General features: G+C 45.7%; 1 protein-coding gene across 15 annotated transcripts in view; it reads left to right on the plus strand.

Moving 5' to 3' along the window:
* KIF1B (kinesin family member 1B) overlaps nt 1-26,677 on the plus strand; it is a 1,289,105-nt gene that overhangs the window by 187,844 nt on the left and 1,074,584 nt on the right. For all 15 annotated transcript variants that reach the window (XM_069241187.1, XM_069241189.1, XM_069241193.1 and 12 more), the window contains exon 3: nt 6,063-6,139. In XM_069241187.1, coding sequence (XP_069097288.1) covers nt 6,063-6,139 — 77 coding nt within the window. The remainder of the gene's footprint in view (nt 1-6,062; nt 6,140-26,677) is intronic.

Consider the following 26,677-nt stretch of genomic DNA (forward strand, 5'->3'; position numbering starts at 1 on the left):
CGTATCCTAAACCTTCTGTTCAACGGAAACTCGCTTTTTGGTACCCATACAGATGAGGAGATGGCGCGTATGAAGACGGAAGTAGACACCATGAGAGCAGTGGGCCTGGAGAGAAAAAAGGACTTCAGGCGAAGGTATAGACCTTACGACAGGCGCCCTTTTCAGCAGAGGGTTCAAACCCCTCATTGGTCCCAGAGGCCACAACAGAGACAAGGGCGTCCACTTTTCCAATCTCGTAAGACCACGAGAGACCGAGGGTCAAGCAGACCGCAGCAGTTCACACCCAAAGCTCCTGCAAAACAATGAGGACTCGCTTCCCTTAACACTGTGCACCACTCCGGTGGGGGGAAGTATCACAGCGTTCATTCACGAGTGCCGTGGCATAACGAAAGACAAATGGGTGCTCAACATTATAGAGAATGGGTACTCTCTTCTTTTCAGACAACCTCCTCCTCACTTGCCACCAACCAAATGCAATCCGGCTCACATGAGCCTGTTACTCAAAGAGGTTCACGCACTTTTACGGAAAAAAGCAATAGAAAAAGTCCCAGTCGCACACAGAGGGAAAGGAGTATACTCCCGCTATTTTCTGGTAGCAAAAAAAGGTCGAGAAGGAGTTTTCAGACCGATTCTGGACTTATGGCTACTGAACAAGTACATAAAAAAGCAAAAGTTCAGGTTGCTGGCTCTCCACCAGATTTTCCCTCAGCTACATCGAGGAGACTGGATGTGCTCCATAGACCTGCAAGACGCGTACTTTCATATCCCGATCATTCCCAAGCATCGGAAATTCCTACGCTTCCGGATAGCCTCCCAGCACTATCAGTTCAAGGTGCTTCCGTTCGGCCTAAAATCTGCCCCTCGCGTTTTCTCAAAATGCCTAGCAACAGCTACTAGCATCTAAGGAAGCAAAAAATCTTCATTTACCCATACCTAGACGACTGGCTACTGAAAGCCTCCTCTCCGGAGCAGGCGAGAAGACATCGGGACATTGTGCTCCGTGTTTTCAGATCTCTAGGTCTGCAAGTCAACTACCAAAAGTCCACACTAATTCCAACGCAAAATCTCCACTACCTGGGGGCAATACTGATACAGAGGTCGCAAGAGTGTATCCTTCGGAGGAACGACTATTATCAATAAAGAGAAAGTGTCAAGACCTTCTGAAGTCCGACGCACCTACGGCCCGTCAGGTGACATCTCTACTGTGTTCCATGGCCTTGTGCATTTTTATTGTCCCGAATTTCAGGCTACATATGAGGCCTCTTCAGGAGGCGCTGGAAAACAACTGGAACCAGAGCACAGGCCGCTGGGAGGACAGAATGCGTCTTCCGATAGGAGCACGACAATCGTTACGATGGTGGATGCACAGACCTCACCTGTCAGTAGGAGTGCCGTTTCACCAGCTAATCCCGTCGGGCACTCTGGTAACGGATGCGTCGCTTCAGGGATGGGGAGCTCATCTGGGTTCCCTTCGAGCTCAGGGCCTATAGTTTGACAACGAAAGAGAGTACCACATCAACCTGCTGGAGCTCAGAGCAGTTCATCTGGCTCTCAAGTCTTTTGCTCCATCGATTCAGGGGAAATCTCTTCTAGTGCAAACGGACAATACGACAACAATGTATTATCTGAACAGACAAGGGGGAATGAGATCCTTTCCCCTATCCCGGGAGTCTCCGGCCATCTGGCATTGGCTCTTAGCGAGGGGAATGTATCTTACAGCAGTCCACCTACCAGGGCAACAAAATGTGGAGGCAGACTTCTTGAGCAGAAATCTCGAGGACGCCCACGATTGGGTTCTTCACGACGAGGTCGTCGAAAACATCTTCGCTCAGTGGGGTCGGCCTCAATTAGATCTATTCGCAGATGAGGAAAACAAGAAATGCCCAGACTTCGTGTCCAGGTTTTACCGTCCGGGGTCTCGAGGGAATGCCCTGTGGATCGACTGGTCAGGGATATTTCTCTACACTTTTCCACCAATTCCCCTCATACCTGCGGTGATCAACAAACTCTACAGATCCAGCACCTTCCACGCAACGTTCTTACGTGTTCAAGTGGAAGAGGTTCTACATATGGAGTCGTCAGCAAGGTCAGAATCCTATACTGGCTCAGGAGGAGGTCATACTGTCTTACCTACTCCATTTGGCAAAATCGGGTCTGCAAGTGTCATCAATTAAGGTACATTTATCTGCCATTACAGCCTACCGTAAGTCACCTTCTCAGGAATCCTTTTTTACAAGACCAGTAGTCAAGGATTTCTTAAGAAGGTTTGAAAAAGGTTTTTCCACCCATCCGAAAACCCTCCCCTCCATGGGAGCTAAACATAGTACTGTCGAAACTCATGGGCCCTCCTTTCGAACCTATACACAAAGCCTCCTTGCAACACTTTATGTGGAAGACGGCTTTTCTGGTAGCCATTACTTCCGCGAGGAGGGTCAGTGAAATTCAGGCTTTGTCCTCCAAAGAACCATACACAGTCTTCCACAAGAATAGGGTGGTTCTGCGAACTCATCCATCATTCTTACCGAAGGTGGTGTCAGATTTTCACATCAGACTATTTCGCTACCAACTTTTTTCCCCCAATCCAGATACTCCGGCGGAGAAAGCATTGCACTCCCTTTATTTGAAAAGAGTACTAAAATTTTACTTGGATAAAACCAAACTAATTAGACAATTTCACCACTTATTTGTAAATTATGGTCATTTGAGAACAGGCGAGGCAGCCTCAAAACGAACCATATCTAGATGGATAGTTTCATGTATTGTTACTGCGTATCAATTGGCTAACAAATAACTGCTTGCTAGGCTGAAGGCGCATTCGACAAGAGGAAAGGCGGCTACGGCTGCCCTCCTTAATAATGTTTCAGTCTCTGAAATTTGTAAGGCTGCTACATGGAAGTCTGTACATACATTTACTAGGCATTACTGTTTGGACTCAAATGCCAGAGCAGACGCCCAAGTTGGGCAAGCATCTCTGAGGAATTTGTTTGCATGATACATATCTCTTCCTGCACTTCTATTAGACAGTCCGCAGAGTTAAGGGATGAGCTTGCTAATCTATTCAATGTTTATGACTATTGATGAGGATCCCCTGGAAGAGAAGGATAAGTTACTTACCTGTAAATCCTAATTCTCTTCCAGGGGTATCCTCATCAAAGTCATAAACAACCCACCCTCCTCCCCAGACGCAGGTCTTTTAGAAGTGCAGGACACACTATATTTCGAATCTGCTACACAAGTTGTCACCGTAAAAAAGTACTAACCTAACTGTGAACCAACTGTCACCTCTCCTTCACCCCTGAGGCATGGTGGGATACTGGAGGTGCTCAGGGTCTTAAAGGCACAGTGCCAGAGTTTTTATGGTTCTCCTGTGTTTTTTTCACTGATGTTGCTACTGCTTCTTTCCCTGTGCCCAGCTATGGGGCTTTGGAAAGTTTTTTTCTCTTATTGTAATTTTGAAAAGGACTGTTAAAAAAAAATAAAAAAAATAAAAACTCCATAGAAATAAAGCTTTTTAGCCTGTTTATGAATATAGTCTGCATTGCTGTTTTACACACGTATATATGAGTTTAGTATGAAAATTGGTCTACTAAAAATGCTTTATATGTATTTTTCGTGCATATTTCATACTTTTATATGTGTGCATTTTATGTATGCTCCGGGGTCCCCGCACGAGGGCGGGAATATTCAATGTTTATGACTTTGATGAGGATACCCCTGGAAGAGAACTAGGATTTACAGGTAAGTAACTTATCCATTTGAGGCCCAACTATGTACTGTTACTTCTGAGAAACAGCTCTTGCCGGGGACCGTTACTGATCAAATAAGTGAACCACTGTGTTTCTGGATTTTTTATGGATGTTCACCTAAGCTCTAATGAATTTAAGTCACATGTACAGGTTTTACAATATTTTCAATTGCAGCAAACTTTGGTTAAAATATGTGGATCATCTTGTTCTCAGTTTGTTGTCTAGAGTGACTACTACATATTTCGTACCCAAACCTTATGCGTAGGGCATTGTAAAACCTTGATATCCTCAAAATTGCTTTGTTTATGCGGACACTTGTACATATTGCATACATTTCGCTAATCAAATTGAGTGATGACAGATGTTAGGCCAACTTTTTGATATTTTTAAAATTGCTTCAACATTCTCTTTTAATGATATTACATATTGTATGCAACTAGTCGGGCAAATTAAAATGTTTCTTTTTCTGCTGCCCCATAACTTTGACTCCGTAATTGGGATTACCACTTTTGCCATGACGGTCCATTACATTTCATACACCATTTGGTAGACCTGAAGTTAGAAATAAAAATAAATTCAAAGCAGATGACGGTTATGGTAAATTGAAGAAGTGGGGGTTTGATCACACGCTTCATGTGAAGGAGCCAAACTTTCAGATTATATTTGTCATCAATTTGCTATTGGTTGTCGAATATTTACCTTTTTTAGTCGACAGTTGTCAAGAAACAGCAAGTTGTCACCTAATGCACAGTTACGTGCTTGGTATATCTGGTCTAGTGAACATTATTTTTGCCACTTCTTTGCTAAATTTTTATCCAGCCAACCAAAGAATCCCAGTCTGTTTTACTAAAGTTGGGTGGAGTTGTGTTCAGAAGAACATACAGTAAATGTCGCTGCTGGTTATGCTTGAAGGCTGTATTTTTTACAGTTTACAGTATAAAACTCCTCACTCAATGTTTAAATTTCCAAAGATACAGATATCTTTCATTTGGAGATTCGTCATAAGTATTTCTGAGTGGAAATCAGACAAGATGAGATATGTTAGTGTTTGTGTGTAAACTATTGCAAAGTGGGATTTGTCACTGTGTAGTTATAGTAAGATCAGAGTTTGCATAGGAATAGCATTTTTTGCTTTGCTGATAACCTTGGCACCATGTGACGAATTTCCACAAAACTTGCCCAAAAAAAAGTTAAATGAACTTGGCAGAAAGTTAGAACTTCACTCAGAGAGTCTGTTTTTCATTATTTGGTGTAAATCCGTCCAGCTGTTTTTGAGAAATTTGCGTTTAAAGAGTTACTCGGGTGATCATGAAGAGTTTAAAAGTGTAGTGATAGCTGGAGGGTTGGTCCCATGGAAGTCCCACAGACCATAAATCTAAAAAATAGGGCCTTTGATTAACTGAAACAGCTTTTTCGCCTGTCTGCATTTACAGTATCCTCCTGTATCGAGCAATCTGATTGGCTTGCCGGAACTTCAGAAAAATATTGCGCCCACCACTACAGGATAGTGGGCCTGCCTCCGTCCCTCTGACCTGAAGTAGTTTTTTTTAAACATATGAAGGGGCAGGGTAGGGATAACCTGGAACTTGGGGAAAAAGGGAGGCACAGGAGGAGCTCTCCCCCATGAGCTAAACACAAACAAAATTTTTTTTTTGTGCCATGGGTAAAGCATTACTTCTCCAGGACCCTTCATGGTCCTTCTGTGAGGTACCATGGTACTCGTGTGAGAACTGCTGCACAAGTGGCACCCCCATGATAGTGTGGGATTGCACTATGTGAAGCTTTGCATGGTCCTGAGGTACCATGGGGGTGCGGTTTTTTTGGAACAATTGCGGATTACCACAGTCCCGCAGAAAATTAAGAGAATAAAAATAAGAAAAATGTGCAATGGGGGCCCACAGGGGATTGGCCATAGGTCGGGGCCTGTGGCCAACTCACCTGCATGCACTGCCAAAGGTTGTGTCCGGCAGGGGTTGGGAGTAAGGCGTGGCCAGAAGCTAGGCCTTGCAGGCAATGCACCACTGTGCTCGGCCCATCAGTGATGTCATTTAACATGCCATGAGTAATGTCATATGTGAGGTCAAAACAGTGCATGGTGGGGCTATAAGTTATGGTTAGTTCAATAAACTATGACTGGTGAATTTCAGTTATTCGGCTTTTAGATGATAGTTTTTGTGTTATTTCAACACCTAAATAGAACATCACGTTAACCTTTGTTTTCTTCATTGAAAATGTCTATATATTATTTCTCGAATACACTCTTTAAAGTCTTAAATGTTTTCTCTGTTGCTGACAAGGGTGTTTTTCTTCTATCAGGTATTATCAATCCTAAGAACCCAAAAGAGCCACCTAAGTCCTTCAGCTTTGACTATTCCTATTGGTCACACACCACAGTAAGTATTTTGCATCTTGTCCTATAAGCCTTATATCCGTTAGCCACAATATTGTTGTTTGCCGGGTGGTCCTCCTTGTAAATGTGTTTTTGTGAAAGGTTGCATACCCTCAAGAGAGTGTTGTGCGTTTAGGGCTCTACAGACTAGAGTGGGTGATGCTGGAGCTGCCATTAATATTGCAAGGATAGACTCAGGCACTCAAAAAAACGTATCTACAATACATGGATAGCGGAGCCGGATCAGGACTAGAGTGTTGCTTTTCAGAGAATCATAGGCCATTCAAACATAAACAAGCTTATGCCTAGTCCTTTCAATAGATTATATAGGAATTTGATGTGGATTAAAGCACTTGATTAGAATGGATTTGTTCCTGTAGTAGTTTAACTCTTAAAACATGTTTTGCATATTTTATAAGACACAGACGTTTATGTAAAAGCTGCAGTACATATGGTGAATGTATGGTTGTCTCTAAGTCAGTAAATAAAACTGAAATTAGTTTCTATTGTTTCAGTATTTAGCTACTGGTGATGAAAAATAGCCTAATAGATTAAACACCAGTATCATTCTCATCGTTGCTTCAAATGGTTGAATTTAGGTTATCCACTACAATATCCCACTCTTCTTGTCTCTGTAATGATTTTAATTAGTCTTGAACAATAAGTAAAGCATAATAAAAAAAAAGAAGCATAGGTTTAATGTGTGGGATAAATACTAGCTGATATGTACAAGTTAGAAATTGAAACAGTGCGTATTAAGGGACCTAAAATGAACTGGAATGTAATACAAACATATTAAACATGATCAATTAATTGATACCACAAAGAATTCTGAAAATGTTTTGAAGAAAATTACATTGTTTGAAACTTAGTGAGTCTGGTAACAGAGTAGTAGTATTATTTAGTTTATACAGGCAAGGGCACGAAGAATGGGTGCAGTGAGATCACAGATGTGATGCGGCTTAACAGAAAAGAGAAACATCACATAATCATTTGCATTTCCAAACTGAGTAAAACTGTATGACACGTAGCTGTATGTAAGTATATGGTATGTCTGTAGGGCAAACCTATCCAGAAGGCAGCGGAGCACTGTACAGGGTCAAAGACCAGCTTTAAGCCAGTGAGTGATATGAAAAGGTAACTGGCTTATGCACCATTAATGCATTTTGATGTAATGTGCTTTAAAGAGGGGAATCTTCAATTGCTTCCTAAATTGAAGCAAAGTTGGGGCTGTTCTGATGGCTACAGGGAATATTGTCCTGCATCCTGGAAGCATAGATGCGAAAGGCCTGTTGCCCTGTTTTCATTTTACTTTTTTAATTTTTAAAAACACTTTTTATTCTGTGGTCTGATGGCATCCTTATTGCTGGTGTGGCGATGACCACCAAAGATGGTGAGCTTGTGGGAAGATAAGTGGGGATATTGGTCGTAACGTAATTGTAAATAAATGATGCTGTTGGTTTTTAATATGGTGCAGGCCAGCATGGGGATCCAATGAAGTTAGGATGGGAATGAGATGATCATCTTTCTTCAGCACCTAGATGAGACATGCTGTGGCATGTAGGGTACTCTTAATGGGTGCCAGGGGGGAGTCTGGAAGTCATGGAGGATGGTGTTAACATCATCCAGATGCAAGAGTGCAAAAGCTTGAACAGCAGTTCTGAAGTTGCTTTCCGGAAGAAGAGATTTCACTTTCAAGAAAGAGCTGGTTTGCTCGTTGTCATTTTTGGTAACTTTTCTTGAGGGTGTAGTTGGTGTCTAGGGTGAATCAAAGTGACTTCGCATTCAGTGAAAATTGGGTTTCCAAGCAGTCAAGTTTTGTACTTTTTGTTTTGTTTGGGAAATAACAGGAATTTTGTCTGGGTTGGGTTGAGTTACAGGTAGGCACTAGACATCCACTTCTGGATAATGTGCAAGCTTTGTTTGAGGATTTGGATGGCTGAAACAGCGGAGACTTTCAGTGAGAGTTGTGTAACATCGGCATATTGGTGAATGTTGATGCTGTTATCTGTGGGTAGTGCAAAAGCAACAGGTTGATGGAAGGAATGCTTGAATTAATCTCCGCTACTAGCAGTCACTCAAGCCGCATCCCAATCCATTGTTTTTTGCCCACCATGCCACCTCAGTTTGGACCCAGCCCTATGCAAATCAGTCTTGACCCTGCTCCTCATGGGAACAGTCCAGCCCGAGCTGCCAGGCCACGTCCTCCTTAAACCGGAACACAAGCAACATAGGACCTGTTTCGCCCTAGTTAGGGCTCTTCAGCCAGATGTAGCTTGGTTCCAGTGACACAGTGAGTCGGGGACGCATGTCTGGGCATACCGTCGCACTTAGGGCAGCAACTGCAAAAAAAAAGAAAAAAAGCAAGGTGATGGATGGCATGCTTGAATTAATCTCAGCCATTGGCTGAGATTGTGGATAGTTTCCGACTGACTATTTCTGTCTGAATCCTCACTGAATTGTATTATATTGCTATTTATTGTTGTGCTTCATTTCGAGCACATTACCCTTATTTTGTTTTTTAGCCCTGTATAGTACTTCAGTTTGAATTTCTTCCAACTCCTTATGTGCTGTGGCATAAAGATTGATAAACGTATTCTCCATGGATGTTTAAATCTGTGTACGTTTGCCAACCTAGTTCACTGGAGACAATGATATAGTCCTTTACTGAATTTTCAAGCCTGGTGCCTATCCTTTTTCATGGGCTTAGGATGCATTTGCAGCTCACATTAGCCTGTTCTAAGAAAAATATGAACAGTAGACATCAATTGTCCTAGGATGGGAAACCCTGTGGGCTTTTATCCTCCAGGGGTTTATTTCACCCTGTACTAAAGCCGTGCTGGTTGCTAATTATGTTTACAGCACCCTCACTTACCTTTGGTTATGATTTCTTCTGTATTCTGAAGTGTAGTTCTCGGCCTTCCTAGCTGTACATTCATCTTGACAAGCTTAATGACTAAGTTCCTGTTGAAACTCATAGCAACAACAACAGTCTCTGCATAGTTTGCTTTAGTGAACTAAAAGCAGCACCATAGTCATACCATGGATTTGGAGGCCTTCTGCACCATCCTCCCGCTTTATTTCTAAGTAGGGGTGGATGAAAATATTACCATTTCAAAATATACAAAAAAATGTGTATTATGAATGAATGGTCATCCAGTTTAATTTTGTATGATGCGTGCCCTCACATACAAACATCACCCGAAATAATTGCTCAATGAATTTTCCATAATGTCTCTAAAGTCACATGGCAAATGTTGCTAGCACATACAGGCGCAGCACACAACCAGTTTTAAAATCTGGCAAGGCATTTTATTCTCAGACCAGTCTGCCTTAGCTAAAAATGGTGCAAAATTATGAGAAAAATGAAAATTATGTGAGACCGCTGATCAGGATATTAGCAAAATTATGCCTATATTAAAACAATTCCAGGGCCCAGAACACAGGTTCCCATGTTTCCTGCATATTTGTGTTTATACCAACTGTGTCCACAAAACAGATATGAGAATTTTATACTTTGGCTTAAGTAAAGAGCTCAGTCACTGACTTTCTGTAGAACCTTTCTGGCCCACATCGGTACAGTGGTTGATTTCTAGGCTCTGTGCTTCTAAGTGCTTTATTTATTTATCATATAGTTAGAGTTTTATCTTCCTGGACTTCCTGCCATGTGAAGGTTAGAAGCTGTTGAATTCTATAAGTGCTGGTTGATTTATCAATGCTCACTGGTCGTAGTTGTCCCAAAGTGCTTTTCTTGTCTATTTGTGTTGCTTTTGTGTATATTAGTTATAAGCACTGAATATTCCTGCACACGTGCGGGGACTCTGGAGCACACATTATATTTGATTATTTATATATATATATATATATATATATATATATATATATATATATATAGTCTAAATGATATTGAGTTTTCATTCAAACAATTATTTTACAGTATGAGCATTTATGTAAAGCAGAAAATAAGAAAGAAAATGTATATTTACAGCATTTATTTGACCAGAAAACTGCAATGAAATGAAAGGTATTGTTAGCCAATGGTCTGCATTTAAAAGAATCACAGAGAAGATGGACACTGTGTTTTTAAGACATCAGAGGACCCTCTATATCCCATCATACCTCACAAGTGACAGGTCAGTTCTTTTTTCCGGTTCCTACTGCGAGGATCCTGGAGCACTGAGCCCCTCCTATTTTTGGCTTTACTTTAAAAAATTATCTTCAAAAACTTCTGTTTTTGACCTCACCTGACATTTTTCGGTACATCGTGTACAGAAGATTACTTTTCTGACAGAAAAGATGATTTTTTTCCCCAACCAAATTATGCCTTCACTTTTTGTGAAGTGTGCATCTTGTGGCAAAAAAAGCCCAGACAGAAACCCATTCTGTCTATATTGTCTGTCTCCCTGAGACACAGCTTCCTGGAAAATTTCATCTTTGCGCGAAGCTGTTTAGAAGTACTTTGAAGGACAAATAAAAGAATTGTCTGCATGGGCTGCAGGAGAGAGAAAAGACAGGGTCATCAAGAGGCCTTGGAGGGTCCCCATCTACCTCCAAAGAGCCCTCGTCTCACTCAAAGAAAGCGCCCAGAGAATGACCTCCATAGAGGCAGAATAAACGGCAATCCAGGTCAATGTGAAGAGTTAGGACTGTGAGGTAGTGACAGTGACGTCAAAAGTGCCTTCTCACTAACACCACTTGAGGTCAACACAATCTTCACTGGTAAGACTTCCATCGGTGTCGAAGCAACATCACCCGACGTTGAGGCAAACATCGTTGACAATACCTCCTTAGGCATCAAGGAATTGCTGTTCGATGTCGAGGCACGCATCACCAACGAAACCTATTGAGCAAGAAACACCACCATTCAACGTCAAGACACCCTTCTGGGACACTTCTCCTTTCGACAGGATAGCTTCTCGACATCGAGGCTCATATGCTAGTCTGGCCACCGTCAACGTCAAGACCAGTAGCCTCACCGCTGCGCACTTCACCGTTGACTATCAAACATCAAACTCAGTTAACGTCTAAATATCCTTCGACGTCGAGAATTCAAGCAGGCGCTCTCCAACATACAGCCCAAGTTTGCAGTCACTGGCTCAAACAATACCCTCAAGAGGACGTTCTGTTTCTACTGAAGTTCAGATTTTATCGGAACTACCACTGAACTCCAGGTCTCGTGCTCAGTTTGCACCACCTGAGACCCCAAACAACATCTCCCACTGCTGGTTGGAAAGTCTCTGCAAAAAGCATGTACAGCAGAGCTTGGGCTCACACATTCTCTCCGTCTAGAGCTATGCCTCGATCACCATTGACGAAGCCAACAGCGCCACCTGTGTCTCTCTGGCTTCTACTTCTCCTCAGGGGCGACAACTCCCTGCACCTAGAACCCCAAGGAGATCTAGATCACCTCTAAGGAATAGATCAAGGTCCAAGACAACAAGGACAAGATCCACTTCAAGATCCCAGTGGTTTCACCTATCTCGGGCATGACATCATAGGTTTCCCACCTTGTCTACCTCCTCTAGCTCTTTTATGAGGGACTACTCGGCCACACTAACAGACACTCCTCCAGCAAGAGTATCTCCAATAGATGATTTAACCATATTCAAGATGTGTTGGTTTGGAGCACATCCAAACTGAACATAGACATCCCAGTGCCCACAAAATCATCATCCGTCATCTTTGAGACTTTGCACCAAAGGCCAGCATCGGGACCACTGCGCCCTCTGGTCCCGGCCTTCTCCAACCAGCACTGGATCTTTTTCTCACTTCAGCATCTCTGCAAACAGCTTCTTCGCGGATCCCTAAAAAGTATAAAGCTCCTGACCAGGATCTGTTATTCTTGAGGTCTGACCCACCACCAGACTCCGTTATTATAGCCGCAGCAAGAAAAAAAACACTCTGTTGCAGCCTTGTTTTCTGCATCCCCGGGTAAGGACAGCAAGCACATGAACACTTTGGGGAAAAAAAGATGTGTGGAACGTCAGCTACAGTTATGAAGGTGCCTAGCACATGGTAGAGGGATATGACCGATCTCTCAGGGACTCTTTCCGGGTTCACAGAAAGATTGCCAAAGGAAGACAGGTGGGACTTTCAAGCAATCCTGCCTGAAGGGGGTCTAGTCTCCAACCAGATTATTAGTGCAGCAGCAGATGCTTCTGATCTTGGATGCTCATGGGTGTTCCCAAGGAATCTGTGCCAGAAGGTCATCACAGGTCTCAATTCAGTCTCAACTGTGAATTCACTCTTTGGCTCACATGCAGATGACGAGATGGCCAAAATGAAAACGCTTGAAACGCTCAAAATTGTGAATCTAGAAGAGCGGAAAGATTTCCTGCGCAGATACAGGCCATATGATAGATGACCCTAACAACAGAGGGTTCAAACCCCACACTGGACTTCGCAACAGCAGGCCTGGTCTCATTATCACCCCTGCAGACAGGCTAAGGGAAGAGGAACTAATCATCAACCAGCAGCTTCCTCCAAGACACCAGCCAAACATTGAGCCCTCACTTCCCCCTTCTCTGTTTCCCACTTGAGTAGGGGTAAGAATCCGCAAACATCTGGACCAGTGGCGCTCCATCACAAGCGACAACTGGGTCTGAATATTGTTCAAAATGGTTACTCAGTATGATTCAAGTCTCCCCCTGCTGTACAACCTACAAAAACTTCATGTCCCTAGCAAGCCATCCGGCACGACAAAGTCACCAGTCTGCTCAGAAAACAGGCCATAGCGCAGGTCCTACTCTCCCAAAGGGGCTAGGAATATAGTCTTGCTTTTTCCTAGTAAAGGGAGAAAAGGTCCAAACTGAGGATTCAGACCCATTCTGGACTTATGACTGCTAAACAAGTTCGTACACAAAGAGAAATTCAGAATGCTTGCCTTTCACCATATCTGCCCCCAACTCCATCAGGGGGACTGGATGTGTTCCATTGCTCTCCAGGATGCATATTTCCACATTCCAATTACCAAAAACACAGAGGTTTCTGTGCTTCAAAGTGATATCCAAACATTGCCTTTACAAAGTACTACTGTTTGATCTAAACTTTCTTGAAATGCATAACTGTAGTGGCAGCATCCTTAAGAAGAAATACATTTTTTGTCTACTCCTACTTAGATGATTGGCTCCGAAAAAGCTCCTCCATGTCTCAAACGGAAAAACATTGAGACATGCATCAAGACTTTGCCGATGTTGGGTCTCAAGATCAATTTTGCAGAATCCATACAAATGATCACACAAAAGCTCCACTACTTTAGTGCAGCTCAGGACACAAGGGCCACAAGAGTGTGCCCTTCGGAGGATAGCTTATTCTCAATCAAGCTGAAGTATTACAATCTTGTGCACACTCCACATCCATCGGCCAGATATGTTGCGCCTCTTCTGGGATCAATGGCCTCTTGTATTTTCATCCTCCCCCATGCCAAACTGCATATTCGACCTCTACAACAAAGTCCGGAGGACCAGTGGAGTCAGTTCTCAGACCACTGGGCCGACAAGTTGACTTTCTTGCTGGATGCCCAAACACTAACATGGTGGTCTCCCACGCAAACTCTAATCCGGGATACCTCTCTCCACGGGTGTGGTGTTCACATGGACTCTGTGCAACGCAAGGCATGTGGTTGGACAAGGAGCAGCAATATTATATCAACATGCTGGAGCGGAGGGCGGTCCATCTAGCCCTCAAGTTCTTTTTCCCATCCATACAGACCAACTCTCTCCAGGTCCAGATGGACAACTTGACCACAATGCTTTACTTAAATAAACAAGGGGGCGCTCATTCTTGTTCCCTGTCTCTGGAAACACAGGCCATATATGTAGGAAGTTGGCTCTGTGTATACTATTTCATAGTAAGAAATAGTGTGCACAGAGTCCAAGGGTTCCCCTTAGAGGTAAGATAGTGGCAAAATTAAATAATTCTAATGCTTTATTTTGTGGTTGAGCAGTAGGCTTATCAGAGTGTAATGTTAAGCATTTGTTGTACACTCACAGGCAATAAATGACTCTTCATGGGAACGCAGATTAGGAGTAGGTGATTAACCACCTTGTGGTCCAGATCCAGGAGAGCAGGTTAATTATACCAGCTTGGACTACTGATGCTTGTCGTTATCCCGATGGGGCCCATCCTTTAATATGAGTGGATTCCCAATTGGATTATAACATGTGGATTAGGTACGTTTTGGTCCTGATGAATCGCACTGATCTTAAATGACATTATATGCGAGAAACATGTTGACCTTTGTAGTAGTAGTATAGTGATTTCTGTACTCACACTCCTCACATTCCCTGAACCTAGGGACTGTTGACTTTACTATAATATTTGTCCTTTTAGGGTGGACTAGACATTACTTCTAATTCTTACCCACATATGGTTTTTAATCATGACAGCGGTCGGTGTTTGATTGAAAATGGTTTTTACAGACCTCTAGCCATTTTTACCTTCACACACTCATACCAATCCCATATTCCAGCACTCAACAACCGTCATTTCTATATCCAAAAGATCTCCGGCGAAAAGCCCCCACAAGGGGCCCGTCAGGTATTGCAGTGCCGGTCTTACGAGGAGCAAAAGCCTGATGATGAAGCATGTCACCAATTGGTGAGTGGGGTCTCTTGTTCTAAAACAAGCAGATTCACAGGATGCATTGTTTACTCTATGAACCTGTACAGAACCCACTGTTTGGAACTGTGTACCTTTGGCTTTTTTTAAATAAATGAGGAACACACACTCAAAGACTTACTCCAGGCCAATAGGTTTTTATATTGAAAAATATATTTTCTTACTTTATTTTAAGAACCACAGGTTCAAGATTTACAGTAAATTCTTTCACTTAGATACTTTAAGAACTTTGAATAAAAGCAATATCATATACAGTCTTTGTAAAAATGGCAATAAGCTATTTTCAAAGTGGACACTTAGTGGAAATAACAACAGTTCCTTGGGGAGGTAAGTAAAGGTTAGATCAGGAGGTAAGTAAAACACTTACAAGTCTCAGTTCAGGGGCATAGGCAGCCCACCTTTGGGGGTTCAAGGCAACCCCAAAGTTACCACACCAGCAGCTCAGGGTCGGTTAGGTGCAGAGGTCAAAGAGGTGCCCAAAACACATAGGCGCCTATGGAGAACAGGGGTGCTCCGGTTCCAGTCTTCCAGCAGGTAAGTACCTGCGTCCTCGGGGGCAGACCTGGGGGTTTTGTAGAGCACTGGGGGGACACAAGTAGGCACACAAAACACACCCTCAGCGGCACAGGGGCGGCCGGGTGCAGTGTGCAAAGCAGGCGTCTGGTTTCAGGTAGGAAACAATGGAGGGACCCCGGGGTCACTCTAGCGGTGCAGGCAGGCACAGGGGGGGCTTCTCGGGACAGCCACCACCTGGGCTAGGCAGAGGGTCGCCTGTGGGTCACTCCTGCATTGATGTTCGGTTCCTTCAGGTCCTGGGGGCTGAGGGGGCAGTGTTGGTTCCAGGCATCGGGTCCCTTGTTACAGGCAGTCACGATCAGGGGGAGCCTCTGGATTCTTTCTGCAGGCGTTGCTGCGGGGACTCAGGAGGGTTGTATCTGGTTACTCACGGGCTCGCAGTCGCCGGGGAGTCCTCCCTGTCGTGTTTGTTCTCTGGATCTCGAGCCGGGGGCGACGGGAGCAGAGTGTGAAGTCTCACGCTTCCGGCGGGAAACGTGCAGTCTTTGAAAGTTGCTTCTTTGTTGCAAAAAAGTAGCTGGTTTCGAACAGGGCCGCTGTTCCTGGGGGTTTCTTGGTCCTTTAGTCCAGGGCAGTCCTCTGAGGCTTCAGAGGTCGCTGGTCTCTGTTGGATGCGTCGCTGGTGCAGGTTTTCGAAGTTGGAGACAGGCCGGTAGGGCTGGGGCCAAAGCAGTTGTCGTCTTCCTCCTTCTCTGCAGGCTTGTAGGTCAGCAGTCCTTGTTTCTTCAGGTTGCAGGAATCTGATTTCTTGGGATCTGGGGTGCCCCTAAATACTGAATTTAGGGGTGTGTTTAGGTCTGGGAGGGCAGTAGCCAATCGCTACTGTCCTTGAGGGTGGGTACACCCTCTTTGTGCCTCCTCTCTGTGGGGAGGGAGGCATATCCCTAATCCTACTGGGTGAATCCTCCAAACTCAAGATGGAGGACTTCTCAAGGCAGGGGTCACCTCAGCTCAGGACACCTTAGGGGCTGTCCTGACTGGTGGGTGACTCCTCCTTGTTTTTCTCATTATCTCCTCCAGCCTTGCCGCCAAAAGTGGGGGCAGTGGGCGGGGGGGCGGGCATCTCCACTAGCTGGGATGCCCTGGGGCGCTGTAACAAAAGGGGTGAGCCTTTGAGGCTCACCGCCAGGTGTTACAGTTCCTGCAGGGGAGTTGTGAAGCATCTCCACCCAGTACAGGCTTTGTTCATGGGCACAGAGTGACAAAGGCACTTTCCCGATGTGGCCAGCAACATGTCTGGTGTGTGGCAGGCTGGCAGAAACTGGTCAGCCTACACTAGAAGTCAAATTGGTATTCAGGGGGCATCTCTAAGATGCCCTCTGTGTGTATGTTACAATAAATTGCACACTGGCATCAGTGTGCATTTATTGTGCTGAGAAGTTTGATACCAAACTTCCCAGTTTTCAGTGTAGCCATTATGGGACTGTGGAGTTCGTGTCTGACAAACTCCTGGACCATATACTCTTATGGCTACCCTGCACTTACAATGTCTAAGGTTTTGCTTACACACTGTAGGGGCTTAGTGCTCATGCACATATGCCCTCACCTGTGGTATAGTGCACCCTGCCTTAGGGCTGTAAGGCCTGCTAGAGGGGTGACTTACCTATGCCACAGGCAGTGTGAGGTTTGCATGGCACTCTGAGGGGAGTGCCATGTCGATTTAGTCATTTTCTCCCCACCAGCACACACAAACTGTGAGGCAGTGTGCATGTGCTGAGTGAGGGGTCCCCAGGGTGGCATAAGACATGCTGCAGCCCTTAGAGACCTTCCCTGGCATCAGGGCCCTTGGTACCAGGGGTACCAGTTACAAGGGACTTACCTGAGTGCCAGGGTTGTGCCAATTGTGGGAACAAAGGTACAGTTTAGGGAAAGAACACTGGTGCTGGGGCCTTGTTAGCAGGGTCCCAGCACACTTTCAAATCATAACTTAGCATCGGCAAAGGCAAAAAGTTAGGGGATAACATGCCAAGGAGGCATTTCCTTACAATATAGAAGTGGCTAATAGCCAGGAATTTGACAGTTTCCGCCATTCACCTATCAGGAGTCCAGAACACTCAGACAGACTCTCTCAGTCGCAATTTTGCTGAAGCGCACAACTGGATTCTGCACAACGACATTGTAGAAGATATCTTTCGAGAGTTGGGGTATCCGCAAATCGACGTTTTCAGGCAAAAACATAAAAAATTGTCTAGATTTCGCATCCAGTTTCTCAAGAACAAAAGAGAATGCCCTTTTGATAAATTGATCTATGAAATTTCTTTATACGTTTTCCCCCTATTCCGCTGATTCCGGCCGTGATCAACAAAATGTACAGATCCAGGACCTGAATGATCCTCATAGCACCAGAATGGCCTAACCAGTGGTGGTTCCCGGATGTCCTTTACCTATCAGAAAGACCACACAAGAGGTTGCCATGCAGACAGGATCTCCTGTTCAAGCTCGGAGGGCAGATTTGCCTCCCCAGTCTTCCCTCACTGAGCTTGACAGCATGTCTCCTGAATTCCTCCAATATAAACATTTAGGCCTCACTCAGTAATGCATGAATATTCTTAGGGAGTCCAAAAAGACCCTCTACCAGACGCTCCTATGCGTTCAAGAGGAAAAGGTTCTATGTATGGTAAGTCCAAAATGATCTTCATCCAATTCAGGGGCAGGAGGATGTAATCTTGCCTGTTCTCCTCCATCTAGCAAAATTCGACCTGCAGTTGTCCTCTATTAAGCCCTATCCCTCTTTCTGTACCAGATTTTTGATTGATTTTGTCAGAACCCCTTTCAGAGTCCCACAAGACACACAGGGGTTGTGTGGTTTCAGATCAATGGACACAGGCTCTCATCTCAAAGAACGCGGAGCAGCAATAAAACAAATGCTCAGCGAAGTACTCTCACTTAGTAAAACATTTTTATAGAGAAATATTTTATTGTCAACTCTTCTCATTCAGAGGAAGAATACGACATTCACAAACAATAGCACATTTGCTGTTGAGGTCGGACTCTAGTGTTTCAGTGGCAATTCCCTCTCACCTTCTTTCCTTGCAGTGTAGTATTCTCAATTCATTGCTGGCCACGCCCATGGAATCCAGCAGCTTTCCTCACACTGAGAGTCCACTTGACTGGGCTTCCCAAAGGAGCTTGTTCCCTCTCTCGTAGGGCACACTGGTCTTAGCAAATAGGCAGGCGTTGATGCTCCAAAGCACGTAGTCTTGTTTCCTGTACATTGGCTTCTTACCCATCAGGAAGACTAGTAGGCCTTGACTCCCAGTCTTGGTTACAGGCAGAAGTCTTGCACAGCTTCCTCTCCCCACACAATATGTCTCGCTGCTTGACATATCTCAAACTCACCTTATTGTAGTCCATTTCCAGGCACTAAATGTGATTTAGGATTTTGAAGTTTTACATTAGGGCTCTCCTTTTTTTGAAGTACACCCTCCTCTGCCTCCTTTTCCTTTTGAAAAGCCGTCTGTCACAACAGGAGAGACTCTGGAGCTGATAGTCCCACAACAGAGACCATGGGAGTGACTAGAATCCACACGAGTGTTCGCCACAGTGATATGTGCATCAAAAAGGTTAATCTTGGGCTCCCAGCCCTACTCTTTGATTCCCTTATAAGCCTCATGCACTCCCCATGCACGCACTGCACAGCAGTACCCTATCCCTGTATAGTACCTTTCAGGGGCACACACATTCAGCACAGAGTCACCACTCCTTTACTTCATAACCAACCAATGTAGGCCAAAGGGCGAGTTGCGCACGCAGCAGCGGAACTTTAAAAAGTGAGTGAGCCTGTTGACTTCACTCCGTGACAGAAGTCAACAAGCATTAGCAAAGCCAATAGGTCTTGGCAATCCGAGAGCTATAGGCGGTGGCAATGTAGATGTATTTGTGTATGGCTCTGGGGCTGTTCTTATGAATATTTACAAATGCATTAACATTGCCAACGCCAATAGCTCTCAGATTGCCGAGACCTATTTGCTTTGCCAATGCTCGTTTCAGAATAGGGTGGCTGTTCAATCAGGGGACTGGCACTCTCCACAAAGGACCAATATTCTACAAAAAGTTCCTATCTGGGAAAAGTGTTCTCACTATTGCGAGTGAATCAGGGTAATTTTGAACTACAGTTTTGAGAGCTGTATTTTCTAAGTAAACCCGAAGTGAACAGTGAAACAAAACACTTTTTTGGATTAATTTTTAAAAAAACATTCGTTCTGGCCCACTTAAATTTCGTTTAAGCTTTTAGGTTTTACTGTAAGCTTAAGCCCCTACCCGGATATTTTTGCATCATTGTCACCTCTTCATATTGCGGAAGATGCAGTTAGCAGCTGCAAGGTGGGAAGTTAACATTTCCAAAGGCTCAGGCATGACATTTAATTCATTGTGCAGCAAGTTTAACTGTTTTCATCATTTTGAGCTATTAACAGTTTTTCTCTGTTGGCCCTGGTTATATGCAAAAACAATTGCATTTCATAATTCTTTGAAGAGTTGACTTTATGGTTGACCCGGGTCAACAAACTGCCTTTTCTAGGGTATTTAAAATGGAGAGTTGTGCTCCAAAGGAGGAGGAGCCAGTTATGGTGGTGTAAATCCTGCGTGGGAAGCATACGTGCATATGTGGCGGTCGTGGCCTTATGCTGCGAACCACTTAAGAACCACACAGGCTTACCTGCGAGGAATAGTTGGGTTAAATGCCCATAGGCACAGCCGTTTACAGAGGGGCCCAAGTGCTGCTAAGCCTGTGGACTGTAAACACGTGTTTTATGTTTATTTTTTAATCGGCTGCAATTATCAGCATCATCGGATGTTGTAGAAACGCATATAATTAGAGATCTCGTGTTACGTAAGGTTATGATCAATTTTTAAAAAAATATTACAGTGAACACGTACCACATGAATGAGGATTTTGTTACACCCTTGTTGAGTACCTACCTTCATGCTGGGTACTCACAAAGATGAGCTCCAAACAGGACGAATATGTCTGTGATTATTAGATGCTTTTGACATGCAAGTCTGTGATTTGTGTTAATTATTTAGTATTGTCTGTAGCTGTCAAATAGCAGTTCACAGTGAACCTGGTTTAGGATTAGACTTCAGGCTTTTATGGGAATGAAGTTCACAAGCGGGCGTTCTCTTGAAATTTTAAACAAGTCTTTCGCATGCAGTGTGATTATGAGTGAATTTTAAAGCAAGGGCAGCAGTGGGCGTGAGGCGTATAATTAAGTCAGTAATTTCTGCTGCACGTGGATCATTTTTATATTTTGAACGGATGCTGAAACATGCAGTTGTGGCTACTCGCGAATGCAGCACCTGCTTTGGGGAATGGAGTTGCGGCCTGTTGTAATGAGGTGAGGTGAGGTGCGGTGTGCGGTCGCGGGTGAAATAAATACACACGCACACCGGTTAAAGGCTTGCAGGCAACTGCGTCAGCGCAGCCCCTGATTTATTATCATACCTCGGTTCCGGCTTCCATCCAGAAGCGCAGAACCTGACGCAAACACAAAGGAGAGGCCGGGTGGCTCTCTACATCCCTCCCATGTTTTACTTCACATAGAAGAGAAAAGAAAAGTGAAAAGAAAAGTGCACATACAGGCCACATCCAATCAAACGTAGTCCCACACCGGTCAGGTTGAGACTTCAACAAACAAAAATACCAGAGAGTCAAAACCACAGGAACGAGGAGGAAACACAATAATAACTAAACAGATCCATGCCAAAACATCTAAGGTCCTTGGTATAACCCTTTCTGGTGAGCAGGCAGCGGTGCACCGACATCAGTTCCTAGGGACCCAGGTTACAGACAAAGTCTTTGAGCTGGCTGCTCGGCACTGGGTTAGGCCGTAGGTGATAACGTCCACCTCTGGGAATCAATTCTTCCTGGCCGGCTTCATCACCCTGATGGTGTCCTACCCTGGGCGCCGTGACCTGCGCCTCCTCTATCCATACCTCCTCAGCCGGGGGCACAGTCATCGAGTCCTCGACATCTACTTCTTCCTCGGATGTGACCAGAACCCCTGCTCTCCTGAAGTGCGTTTCTGGTTACTCTCTGCCTGCCTCGTGCTGCTGTTATCATGGCACCCCCTCACACGGATGACTTGCCAGGGTTCAGGCTCAAACGGAGTTTGGAACTTTCCTCCAGGCCAGCGGTTCTTCACTACCACCATATTTCCTTCCTGAAAACCCCGGTATCGACCGCGCCGTTGTTCCGTGGCCTTTTGATTTGTGCGTTCTCTGCGCCGCTGGGTGGCTTCAACATCCAGCTCCGGTGATGTCCAGTGAGGACCAGATGGGATGCAATCCCGCAGTGGGACTTTAAACATCAGCGTGGCAGGTGCGCATCCTGTGGTGCTGTGAGGTGTTTGGCGATAAGCACCCAGTAATTGCTGTAGACCTTGCTCACTGTCTGCTCTTTGTTCAACACCTATTCTGAGGGCTCGGTTTAGAGTTCGCATAAACCTCTCAATGTCCCCATTAGCCTGCGGCCAGTAGGGCATGACCTTGCGATGATGTATAGCTAGCCCTTCCAGGTAAGACCGAAATTCCTGGCCATGGAACGGGGGCCCATTATGCGTTCTGACTTCGTCAGGGAGCCCAAACATGGCAAAGGCCTTTTGAAGCACCGGTCTCACGTGCTCAAACGCCGTAGATGATACAACGTCAACAACAGGAAACTTTGTGTAGGAGTCCGTGAGGACGACGGTCAGCCGCCCATCCGGGAAGCTCCCAAAATCCATACTAACTTTTGTCAATGGCTTCTGACTTGCCGGCTCAGTGATATTGGGCAGCTGGGTGGTTCTCCTGATGTGATGACACATGAGTGGCATTTCCCCACCAACTCATCCACCTGACTGTCCATGCCCGGGAACCACACCTTTGCACGCAGTCTTGCCTTGGTCTTTGCGGCTCCTTGATGGCCCAGATGTGCCAAGTTCACGACTCTGGCCCACAAACTCTGAGGCAGTACAATTCTCCTTCCTCGAAGAACCAAACCGTGACCATCCGTGGAAAGCTCATCTCGCACCCTCCACATCCCCTGCATCGCTGCTTTGCACTCGTGATTAGCCACTTTTGTCTTTTCCAGGAAAAGCTTACATTTCTTGTGATTTAGTGCTTCTATAACTTGATTCAGGGTTGTGTCCACCTTGGTGTCATCCACAATGTCTCTTACGCCAAGGGCATTGGGACATGCCAATTGTACCACCATGTTGACAAACACCTCCGTGCTCTCCTCATCTTTCTCTTGAGAGTCATCGGTCGTTATTGGGGATGGGTGGCGAGATAAATAATCCGCAGGGTTGTTCACCCCCGGTCGATAGATGACAGTGAACCAATAAGGCTGCAGCAGAACGGTCCACCGCTCAATTCGCGGGGGTGCCAGGTGAGGGCACCCAGCAAATAGTGCTACGAGGGGCTTGTGATAAGTCACCATCTGGAATTCTTGTCCATACAAACAAAGGTGAAAATGTTTGCACGCCCACCGAATCGCCAAAGCCTCTCGTTCTATCTGGGATATCGGGATTCGACTAAAGACAATGCTCTGCTCCCATACGCAACAGGAACCCACTCCTTCGGGTTCTGTTCCTGGAGAAGAACAGCGCCAAGACCTACTGGACTTGCGTCAACTACCACCTCGGTACGTCGGTGAGGGTTAAAGTAAGCTATTGTTGACTTGTCTAGGAGTGCGGTCTTATTGTCAGCAAACGCCTTGTCCGCTGTTGGGCTCCATTCCCACCTATGCCCAGTTTTTGTGAGCTGTCTGAGAGGTTCCGCCACGGACGCAAGTTACGGAATGAACCTTCCACAATAGGTTGCCACACCTAGGAAGCTCCTTACTTCAGTGGGTTTTTTCGGGATCGGTGCTTGACGGATGGCGTCAGCTTTGCGGGGGTCCACTTGTAGCCCGTCTTTTGAGGAGACATAGCCAAAGAACTCCACAGATGTCTGATAAAACGCACACTTCTTCTTGTGGAGGGTTAGTCCTGCTTCCACTAACCTCTGCAGTGTAGCCCTGAGATGTCGATGATGTTCTTCTCTGGTCTTGGAGTAGATGAGGATATCATCACTCAAATTGATCACCCCTTGCAGTCTTGACAGTGTCTCTCTAATTACATTTTGGAATACTTCGGCTGCCGAAGATACCCAAAAGCTCAGTCTCTTGTATCGTCGAAGCCCCACGTGCGTTGAAAATGTTGTGATGTTTCTACTATCTGGTTCCTGCTCCAACTGATGATACCCAGCAGTGAGGTCCAATTTCGAGAACCACTGTGCCCCATTAAGATCCGCTATGATATCATCCATTGTAGGTGTTATGTGCCTCTCTCTTTTAATGGCCTTGTTAGGGATGCGCATATTGACACACAGACGGATGGCGCTAGGTTGCTTGGGCTTTGACGCTATCACTAACAGCGAAAGCCATGGTGTAGGTCCTTCCACTTTCTCGATCACTCCTTGGTCTTCAAGCAGCTGTAGCTCCTTTTCCACTGCTGGTCGCAAGTAGAACGGTACACGTCAGTGTCGTAGGGCAACGGGTGTAACTCAGTGGTCTATGTGTAGCTTGACACTTTTACCTTTGAGCTGTCCCAACCCCTCAAAAAGCTGTGGAAATTCATTAATCAGGTGCTCAGGGTGGGAGTCATATACTTGTCGCACGAAGAATACTAACTCTAGCTCTTCCGCTATGTGGCATCCCAACAGAGTGCCTCGGTCTCCAGTCACCACATAGAATTTGGCTTGTGTTGACACATGTCCACTGGATACTGCCACTTCCACCGTGCCCTTTAAGGGAAGCGGTTCTCGACCCCCGTAGTTATATATTTTAGTGGTCGTTGGGGCGAGCGATGGCGCTGGGGTCAACTGTCTGAATAGAGTGTCATCCATTACGTTCACGGATGCTCCTTTGTCTATAAGCACTGTCGCCAATGTGCTGTTGACTTGGATGTTGCTCATGGGCGGTGGTCGTTTCTTTTGTTGCCTCCCACCGGTGAACGAGATCACAAAGATGTCTTCATCCTCGTCTTCTTCGAAGACTGGGGTTCTATGAGACGTGGTTTCGCGGGATTCGTCAGTCTCTTTGGTTATGCTTCTAATCTTGGTGTCCCTTACTTTCTGGTTTCCTTGCCAGCCTCTTCCCGACCTGCACACTTTCGCAAAGTGGTTGTCTTTGCCACACTTATCACACGTCTTTCCCTTCGCCGGGCACCCCATTGGTGTTTTGTGTTCATACCCGCAGTTTCTGCAGGTTCGCACGCTCTGTCTGACAAAGTCCGTTTTGCGTCCTGGCGGTTGACGAGCTTGAATGGCGTCTATCTGCTCTTCTTTCACCTGGACTGCCCGTGTGGTCGACGCAGCTGCCAGTGACTGTCCTCTTACTGCCGCCATGGCATCTGCCCGCACCGCTGATAGCTCGTGCAACCGCACTAGAACCAGGATGTTGTCGAGGGTCATGCCTTGCTGTCTTAGGATGAGCTTCCTTAGTGCATTCGACCGGCATCCCTGAATAATCTGTGCCCTAATCTCCTCTTGTTGGTTGAGGCCTACGCATGAGCTTGATAGCTTCTTGAGTCGTGCATACAACATGTCCATTGACTCAACCTCTGTTTGTTGAGCCTGCCGGAGTATAAAGCGTTCAAAGTCTGAGTTTAGCTGTCGGTCAAAATGCTTGTTGAGGGCTTCCACTGCCGCGTTGAAGTCTGCCTTATCACCTTTGTTTGGGAGTGCATCGAACAGCTCTTGTAGCTCATATCCTCCCATAAGCAACATGAGAGATCTGCGCACGGCCCGTCTGTCTCTCTTGTGGCGTAGAAGTAGTTTTCTAACCGGTTTAACCATAGGCGCCATCTTGGTGAGGCTGTGGCTGGATCAATCAGTTGGCTAAACAGGGGCAGCGCAGTCGCGTTGTGGACACTGGCGGCAGCTTGCACAGGCAGCTGGGGGTTTTCCTGCGGTGGGGCACTCATTGTGTCTTAGGTTATGTAGGCACTTTGCTGTTGTCCTTCAGGTTCTTTACTTGTGTTCTCCTTTTGCTGATAGTGGTGTGTCTTTTTTTTTTTCAGTGTTATCTCCTCTCTAGAGTGTTCTCTATCATGCACGTGGTGTGTCACCTCTCCCTTTTTTTTTTCCTTCTGGGCCAGCAATTGGTTATTCTTATTATTTTTTCTCTACTTCCTCTCTTTTATTTTGTTATTATTTTTTTCTTCTTTGGGAGCTCTACTCCCTGTTTTCCTTTTGTAATGTCCTTCTTTCCCCCTTCTTTTTTTTTTCTCTCTACTGGGCTTTCTGCCCCTCCTCCTTACTTGTCTGGGGCTCCTGCCCCTCTGGCACTGTGAGCTGTGTTCCCCTCCCTGGGGAGCACAGCCTGAGCTTGTGTTGTTTTGGCCTTGTTGCCATGCCTAAGAGTGAGAGCGCCGAATTCCTATGGGTGCTGGAGGTGAGGCCGTTTATATTTTCTTTGTAGGGCCTTGCCGCATGCCGGGGCACAGCCAGGAAACTCGCGCTGGAGTGGAGGGCGGGGCACACCACTCCCAGCAGGGCGCGGTGCGCTTCTTTGTTCTTTTTTCAAACGACTTGTCACGCGGGAGTACCGAGACCCGCTCGTCGCCACTGTAATGTGGTGAGGTGCGGTGTGCGATCGCGGGTGAAATAAATACACGCGCTCACCGGTTGGAGGCTTGCAGGCAACTGCGTCAGCGCAGCCCCTGATTTATTACCATACCTCGGTTCCGGCTTCCATCCGGAAGCGCGGAACCTGACGCAAACACAAAGGAGAGGCCGGGTTGCTCTCTACACCTGTGACTCCACTGCTGAAATGCTGAGTGGGGAACCTGGCCGCCTCAGCTCCTCTTGCAGCGTGGACAGCTGGATCCCTCCCGGGCCTAGACTGGTGCTGTGGATCTGGCACGAGTGAAGTGAGATCTCGCGCAGCTCCATCTCATTGTGATTCTCGCCTCGTGATCCACTCGTCTCGTATCTTTAATCCTCAGCCTCTGTTTTTGCAGTGTTAGCTCGATTTAATTTCCAGCAATTGCCTGGGAGTTTGAGCAGCTCTGTTGTAGCATTCTTATAGTTCTTGCACCTGGCTAGGGTTTGGCACAGGGTCGGACTAGAAGAGAAAATAGCCCGAAAACCAAAAGAATACAAATGGTCCCCTAAAAAAGTGGCCCATGTTTACGAATTGCTGTAGTTTTGAACCGGGAGGTCATGAGTAATTACGGCCTGAACTGCCGATTTAGAAGCTGCGGAACCAGGTTTGAGTTTTGGCGTCAGCTCAACATCATGTGATTGTGGACAAATCACTTAATTTCCCCATATCTTCCAAAATTGTGAATGTGCCGTTGTGTAATGTAACTGGTGCTTATGTAAA

The sequence above is a fragment of the Pleurodeles waltl genome, chromosome 6, assembly GCF_031143425.1.
Source record: "Pleurodeles waltl isolate 20211129_DDA chromosome 6, aPleWal1.hap1.20221129, whole genome shotgun sequence".
Lineage (NCBI taxonomy): Eukaryota > Metazoa > Chordata > Amphibia > Caudata > Salamandridae > Pleurodeles > Pleurodeles waltl.